At 44.3% G+C, this 8,266-nt stretch overlaps 1 protein-coding gene and 1 pseudogene across 1 annotated transcript; both read right to left on the bottom strand.

Moving 5' to 3' along the window:
• Positions 1–376: 376 nt before the first annotated feature.
• On the bottom strand, positions 377–6,120 carry LOC132218564 (translational activator of cytochrome c oxidase 1). The gene is made up of 5 exons (XM_059669911.1): positions 5,609–6,120; positions 5,195–5,301; positions 3,746–3,873; positions 3,065–3,242; positions 377–2,729 (listed from the first exon to the last, which is right to left on the bottom strand). Exons 1-5 carry the CDS (start codon positions 5,886–5,888, stop codon positions 2,529–2,531), a joined length of 894 nt encoding a protein of 297 aa, XP_059525894.1. The 5' UTR covers positions 5,889–6,120; the 3' UTR covers positions 377–2,528.
• Positions 6,121–6,352: 232 nt separating this feature from the next.
• Positions 6,353–7,377, bottom strand: LOC132218563 (small ribosomal subunit protein eS26-like; annotated as a pseudogene).
• Positions 7,378–8,266: the final 889 nt, after the last annotated feature.

Here is an 8,266-nt window from a genome sequence, read left to right as displayed (position 1 = left end):
ACATACCACATGAACACTTCTTTTAAGAGTCAAAGCAATGGATAGAGCCTATCACAGATACCTCCAACCCACTGAAAGGATGCCTGAAAATGAACCCAAGCCAGCTCTAAAGTGCTAAATAATTTTATGTTGCTAAGGCAGTGACCAAAGATAAGGTAAGGGCAGGCCAGGACCAGAGCCCATTCTTTTGACTTTAAGGTATGTCTGACTCCCATCCCCTCACATGCTGTCCTCCTAGTTGGACAATATTGTGACTAGTTTTCTTCTTCTTTTTTTTTAATGTTTCCCCTGATGAAAGTAATACATGATTATAGAAAATAAAACTCAGTTATAACATTACCATCCAGAGATAACCAGTTTTGACATTTTAGTACAATTCCTTTTAGTCTTTTTAAAAAAGGAATTTTTATGGTTTGATACATATTTTAAATTTGGGCCATACAATATAGTTTTGCATCTTTGTTTTCCATTTAACATTATATTGTAAATATTTACTCTGACATATTCTTTGAGAAATAATAGCTAGTGGCAGAATAACCCATACAATCTTTAACTATTCAGTTAAATAGTTATTTAACTACCCTATATAGGTAAGGGTCTTTTCACCAGATCTAGAGGCAGAACAAGTTCAAATAAGGTTTCATTTCTGCCTTTTCCATATTAACTGCAGGAAAGGCTAAGGCACCACCAGGGGTCAGTACAGAGCCATCTAGTATGCCTTGATGTAAGAAAATTGGTTAAAGAATCCCTATTAACAAATCCTATCAATTAAAGCACTATTCCACATAAGTAGCAAATTCTCTTCCTTAATTCAGAAATGATCACATTCCTCCAAGTTTATACTCAACATTTACAAAACAGCTATTTTGTAAACTAAGGTCTATTAATACAAGATGTAGTATTAGACCTGTTCTTACCTGCTTGGTATGAGGCCATTTGTACATAAAATACTTGGCCTAACTATTTTCTAGGTTTGTTGTGAATAGCAAATAAATAAAATGTATTATAATTTATGAAGTAGCACTTAAACTTTTAAGTTGCCCTATTTTAATGATGTGCTATTCAGATATTTAGATAAGTTATAAGAATCCCAGGTAGTATGATGATAATGAAAGGAGGTATAAGAGCATATACTTTGGCATGATCATGGATTATTTCATTGGTTTTCCTTTCCCAAGCCTTCACTCTTCAGATGCTTAAGTCATCAAAGAATTAGTAATCTGTTTTTCCTAGAAGCTGAAGTAATCATCTATAACTAATTTCGTTTTAGTTCTTTTCCATCCTCATTTACCTGAGACTTCTTCATGAAAATTGCTCTGAGCTCAGACTGGCTTAAACAATTATAAGTAGCTGAATAGCAGGGATCAAAAAGCCAGTCCAGGCCTGACATGCTGATGGGCTCCAGAACAGGTGGTTGACACTCCTGGCCTCTCTAAACCCAGAAGTGACTATTAGAAGCAAAAAGCACAAAGGGCCCTATTTCCCACCTGGCCAGGCTTTTGATTCAGCCTTCTGTTCTCATTTCCTCTCCTGTTCCCAGTACCTCACCATCTGGCATTAGGGATGAAGAGGAGCTAGGGTTGGGCATTCTGGGGACCAAGGAGCTTTCTAAACCAGCTTGGTATGGCCTTTTCTGAGAGTAACCTAATCTGCTGACTGGTCCACTCTAACAAATCTGAGAGCCCACAGGGGCCCGGGCAAAGCAGGAGTCTCTTATCATTGGCACTTGATTTCCTATTGAGCCAGAGCCTTCAGCTCCCTGGCACACAAAGAGAATAAGAATGCATGTGCAGCAGCTTGCACTGGCCTAGGACAGCTCCCCCTGAGGTCCTATGTCTTAGAGTAGGATCTAACACAGGGTACCAATTGAACAGCTAGTGCTCTTCATAAGTATAGTTCCTGGTACATAGTAGGTGTTTGATAAACATCAGTTGCATGAATGAATGACAGGTTTAGGCCATTAGACCAGCATTAGAACATAGAGTGTCTGGAGAGAGTTACATTCCTATAGTCAATAAAAAAAAAAACACAAAAAAAACACCACAAAACAAAACAAACATAAACCACAGTCCTGGGATTGGAGTAGTGGAACTAGGCTTATAGACTTGAAAGGTAGTCAGGAGGGTCCTAACAGCTGGACACAAACCCAGGAAAACTCAAGAGCCATACACAACAATGCAGCAACACAGATCCATCACTCTTATTTAAGAGTATATGGGCCCTCACAGCACCTACCATCCCCAGAAGGGCCAACTTCCTGAGATCACAGTCTGACCAGATGGCTAGTCCCACTCTGCATCCAGGAGGGAATGGGGAGACTCATCCAGGATGGCTCTGAGACACCAGCGGAGCTGACAAAGAGGCCCCAGAGAAGTATGGGGTTCCTGTGCCCACAAAGCTGTAGATCTTATGCCTTTGAACCTGCTAGGCTGCAGACCTACTTCAGTCTAGAGGACACTGTAGAAGCCTGTGCTCCAGAACAAGCTGCCAGTTGCCTAGGAAGGAGCTGGAGGGCACATACAGTCTGGTTACTCAATGTTGTCATAGACCTGGATCACGTCCTCATGGTTGCCAAGAGCCTGGATGAGGTGGGCGGCCTGTTCCAGGTCCGGGTCAGCCAGCCGCACCTTTGTGTTGGGGATGAATTCTTGCGCACAGGACACAGGACACAAGCCCAGGGAGTCCAGCTTCTTCCTCACTTGATGCAGTGAAGAGGCATCACAAATAAACTAGGGACAAAGCAAAGTCAAGAGATGAGGAGCCAGGAGATAACAGGACAAAGCTAGACAGAATGTCACAAAACCTGAATGGAACTACTATAATATGTCTCTTGGCTTAAGCTCTTCACTGGCAGAGATGTCATTTTCAATTGTTCTGAATCCTTCTCACAGTCCTGGGTAGAGTAAGTCCTACCCAGTATTCACGTAATAAATGTGCAATGTGTGAAGTCTTTTATCTCATCTGTACCCCAGGTGCAGGAAAGAAGAAACTGAGTGAGGCATGCCTTAATGCATCTCCTAGGGTCCTCTTGGAAGTCCACCAAACACTAAGGCTTCATACTTACTTTAAAAATATTTTGTTCCTCTTCGTCTTCAGTTTCATTAACATCCTCAGCTCCTGCTTCAATCGCCAGCTCCAGGGCACGCTCTAGGTTCACTTCTTTCTTCTCTTTATCCTTCACTCCAATCACGATCACCCCCTTTTTGTCAAAGGAGTGGCGAGCTCCTTCAGCCATCATTCCCCTGATAAAAAAAATGGGCCAGAACAAATGCCTTTAGACGCTCAGCTTCCACACAGCACTGCATGTCTCTCTGCCACCTCGCCTCTGGAGCATATACAGACATGGAGCAGCTCTCTTCCTAAAGAAGATGCAGCCACCACTGGGCAAGGGAATAATCCAAATATATCCCCACCCTCTATTTGCTGCCCTGTCTTAAGTTTAGAGGATGCAAAGACTTTGCTCATCAGTTCCTATGCCATTTAGATTCCATTCCTGATGGTACATTTTAAGATGTGGACATTATAAGGCTATAGATGAGATGGGATAACGAGCTCCTTCTACAGTTAGGAACAAGTCTTTTGGATCCTACCTAGTACAGAACACATTAAGGAAGACTAAATTAGCCCATTTAGATTCTGCTGAGGATGAAGAATGCATAAAATCTGAACCAGTACCAGAGAGGACAGTACTTTCCTTGCACAGAATTAGAACCTAAAGGCTCCTCCACTTTCCCCACACACCTACCCATTCTTGTTCAGGATATGTTTGATGTCCGAATGGCACTTGGGGCCACTGTTAGATAATGCCTCAATGAGCAGAGAAGAGCCACCAGGGCCTCGACCCTCATACAACAAATAAATGTCCTTGGTTTTCTGCAAAAAAACAACATAAGCACATTTTCCTGTTTCCCAATTCCCTCCCCAGAACCACAGGCACCACCCATACAGTTGACTCCATAAATGGGCTCTTTGGGCTTGAGCCTAAGCTCTCAAGTGTTTATTTTTGTGTCTCCCCCCCCCCCCCCCCCGAGAGGAGGCCCATGGGACCAACATTTAAGGTAATTAGAAGTACTACCTCTTACCTGGAAAGGAGTCTGTTTCTCTGGTCCCTGAACAATCAATTAGCCATGTCCCAGCTTTGATTCCTCTTCTCCCCAGCAGAATTTCACACCTACCCACCCTTGTAACTCCAACCAAAACTCAACCTCCTTCACCCTATCCCTTATGAGATCCACCTGTGCTCCCACCCCTAGGCTGCTGAGCACGGCTACACAAAGTTGCATACCTGTGCCTTTTCACAAGAGCCACTGAAAATAGCATGGCCTCCAAATTTCAAACAATTGATCAAAAACTATAATGACCCATCTCATCTGGATCTCCCATGCCACTTTGCCCATGCATCCAATCCTTGCCACTTTCTTCAAGCACCCTGCCTGCTGCCTTCCCAGGAACTCTCAACTGATAACTTCTCCCTTCCTCTTGCACAAAGGAAATAAACCACCACCAAGTGGGGGGAAAAAATCCCCTGACTCTACCACCTTATCTACACCAGGCCAACATGAAGGCAATATTTGTGATAGAGCAAGGTTCCGGAGTCTATCTGTTTTCAGTTCTGTCAATTCTGTGTGACTTGGTCAAGTCACCTAACCTTTCTGTGTCTCAGTCTCCACTTAAGGTTGTTCTGAGGACTCGGTGAAATAATGCATTCCATTTTCTTATCAAAGTGCTTGGCCTGCAGTCAGCACTCAGCTATTAGCTATTAAGATGATTATTCTTCAGATCCTTCCCACTTGTCCAGAGGAAGAGGTCCTCTCACCTGGGCGTTCTCACTGTCATCTGAACTCTCCCTCTTTCTACTGGCTTTTCTCCTTTGTGCATAAATATCAGAAAAACAAATCCTTCCTCAGTCTAACATCAGAACTTTCCCCACACTGTGCTCACTCTTTCTACCCCATCTCACAACTCAGCTGAGCAGTCCTAGGTTCTATGACTCTGTACACTGTCTATCCATCCTATTCCTGATTGTGCTCCCATAACCAATGGCCAAGGAGAGCCACCAAAAGGCTCTGGATTGAAGGTGCCAACCACATTGCTACCCTTCTCTCTGATAATTTAAGGAGTGGCTGGTGGCCTTGCAGACATGGATCCTGTAAAGGCTCTGATCAATAACAAGAATGTCAAATCGAGGACACACCTCCATTTTCAGCGCTGCCTCAATCGTTGACTTGGGCATGTGCTTGTTGCGACACACCTCTAAGATGTGGGCCAGGTTGCTGTTGAGCTCAGGGTTGGGGCCTCCTTCTGAGATAGAAAAGAATGAGTAAAGTCATCTCATCTAATTATTTCCAGACCTATACTCCATCATCACCCAGAAGAGTGGCAAGTCACCACTTTGTTCTCAGTTAGTTTAGAATACTTTATCCAGTGTTTGTATGGAATATGGAGGAGAAATATTTTAGAAAAGTTTTTAATTTACTCTGTCTTTAGGACAATGACGGGCCGAGGATGGGGATAGGCCCTGGCCCAGCTCCCGGACAAACTAGGCAAATGAGGCCTTGGGCACGGAGAGGGCAGTAGGACCAGCCGTGGGAGACGGTCAGGTTCTCACCTTTAACCGCTAGGCGGATGCTCAAAGTTAGCTTGGAGAAGATGCGACTCCTTTCGGTGTCCTTGGGACCCTTGATATGTCGGACTTTGGACCACTTGTTGTGCCCAGCGCGGGCTGCGGTGGTGAGGTGCAGCGTCCGGCCCCGAGCGGGGCCACAGCCCGGGGGATGGGGCTGAGAGCCTGGGGAGACGCACGGAAGAGCCGCCTGGGCTCCAGGACCTAGAGCCCGCAAGCATGGTGCAGCGGTCCTGCTCAGATAGACAGTGGCCCAAGCCGCCATTGGCTCCGACCCTGGGCCAAGGTCAGCAAGAACAGAGAAAGGGCAGCGGCCAAAGTCATCAGCCAGTCCGGTCGCCGCCGGATCAAGCAGGTTAGGAGCCTGCGGTCGCCTTCACCTGCCACCGGTGACTCAAGGGCTTAGGCCCGCCGGGAGCAGCCGGAACTCCACGGACCCCGCGCCGCGCCCGCAGCAACGGGAGTGGGTCATCTGGCTGGTGTAACACACTTCCTTTTTCCGGTCCGTTCTAAAAACGCGTCCCCACCGCTCTCAAAATCCGTTCCGCAGCTGCACGCACTCCACCTCGGCTGCCCTGGGGAGCGCAGGACTTTATTTCCCACAATGATCTAGTAGAGATACGTCTGAGTTAAACTAATTTTGCTTCTGAATTGCTTGCCAACTCTGAGCAGGTCCAGAATGATAAATATCAACGACCGCATTTTACAGGAAAAGAAGTCGCCGCCCAGAGTTGTGATTTACCTAGTTAATCATTTGGTCTCTCTGAACTTCCTTCTCGGTATTTGTAAATAAGGATGCTACTAGTACTTGCTTTACATAAGAAGGTTAAAAACACAAAATAAGCTCTTGCAGCTTTAAAAGAACAGTCTTATGTAAATAGCAGAGCGATCATAGTGTTGAAGCCCCTAAATGCAAGAGAGGGCTTGCGATTCGGATGAGACTGGCCATTCTGAAGAGGGAGGATGATCAGAAACGCTTTCTGGAGTTAAAGTCCCCTCTCCATTTTCCCTTCTGCTCTCCCAAAACAGAAAACGGAGGCCATTAGAAGGAGAAGACAGAGAAGAAATAAAGTGGCAATTGCTAAAAAACTTTCTTATGGCTTTTCATACTGATGAAATGAAATTCAAAGGAGTTGGTCTGTTAAGGAGCAGGACAAGTGTGAAGTTGGATTAGGACAGTGTGAAGTTTAAGCAAGTTACTTTATTTTCCTAGATTTCCGTTTCCTTGCAAGGATTGAGATAATGGATGGAAAGTACATGGGCATGGATTTTATGTTAGTTATTATTACATAAGTACCTCCATAATCTCAGATCTACTCTTATTTTCTTTAAGTACAATTTCCATTTATTCCGCGCCCCCCCCCCCCCCCGAGAACTTTTCTTCACTCCTTAAGGACTTAGTTCCTTACATGGGCTTTGGTGGAGGTTGTGGGGCAGCACCCGCAGGTCTAAATTGGGGTGCGGGTGTTCGGTCCTTCTGGGCTTCCTGAGAACAATTCTTGACTACCTTGCTGTGAATGGCACAGCTCACAGAGTGATGTAGTTTCACATACAGCTTGGGAAGCACATAGGCATCGAAGACACTTGCTTCAGAGATGTCCCGAACGGCTGGGGCCTCAACTATGTTTCGAATGACAAACTTCTTAATGGACTTGTCCTTGGGCATGCATCCGGTGCAGTTGGTGCAACGAATAGGCTGCACATGGGCCTCGGCCTTTTTTGGAACAACTGTTATTCCTTCTTTTCTTGGTCATCTTGGAAATGAGGACCCGAGAGATCTACTCTTTTTGTTGTTGTTCTCATGTCCTGACATTATACTCTGGTTGGAGGGAATTACTGTACTCTGAATATGAGTTCTTTATCATCTCTTTGCTTCTCTCTGTCTCGCTAAGATCTTTGACTCAAGACCCAGTTCAGCTGTCACCTCCTCAGTAAGAGTCCACCTTTGAATTTTAAGCTATAACTCACAGTTCACTTATGCATTGTTCTTTTCTTACTGTTTGTTATCCAAGCTACTTGGGCTCAGCACTCTCCTCCTTGTATTTGCAGATTAGAAATACCAGATTGCTGGGTGGAAGTGGAACAGGGTGTATGGGGGATAAATGGTGATGGGGAAAAAAATAAAATAAAAATTGTTGCTTTAAAAGAAAGAAAGGAAAAAAGGCCAGATTTCTCCTAGTACTTCTCCCAATTCCTATATTAAGCACAAACTTGTGTCTTTGCTAGTCTGTGTCCTACCTCACTTCACCTTGATAATTTGTTTTTCCTTCAAGATTCAGTTCAGGCATTATTTCCCACCAAAGGAAAACATCTCCAAATTCTTTAGTTGGGCTCAGATGCCCTACTCTGTGTGCTCATATAATCTTTCATGCATGTCTCAAAATGTTTATGTCCGTCTCTGCTATGATATTAAATTATTTGAGAGCAGGACTGTATTCCTAGAATACTTCTTGTTTTTAAATAATAACTTTAACATATAATTCACAAAGTAACCAATTTAAAGTGTACAGGTTTTGAGTATATTCACAGATTCTTTCCACCATCACCACAATTTTACATTTTAATCACTTTCCAAAGAAATCCTTTACCCATTTCCCCCAGTTACCCAAATCCTAAGCAATCACCATTTTATTTCTGTCTCTA

The sequence above is a fragment of the Myotis daubentonii genome, chromosome 16 (assembly GCF_963259705.1).
Source record: "Myotis daubentonii chromosome 16, mMyoDau2.1, whole genome shotgun sequence".
NCBI classification, from domain to species: domain Eukaryota; kingdom Metazoa; phylum Chordata; class Mammalia; order Chiroptera; family Vespertilionidae; genus Myotis; species Myotis daubentonii.
Note: the sequence above shows the minus strand (reverse complement) of the source record. Positions and strands in the feature narration are given on the sequence as shown.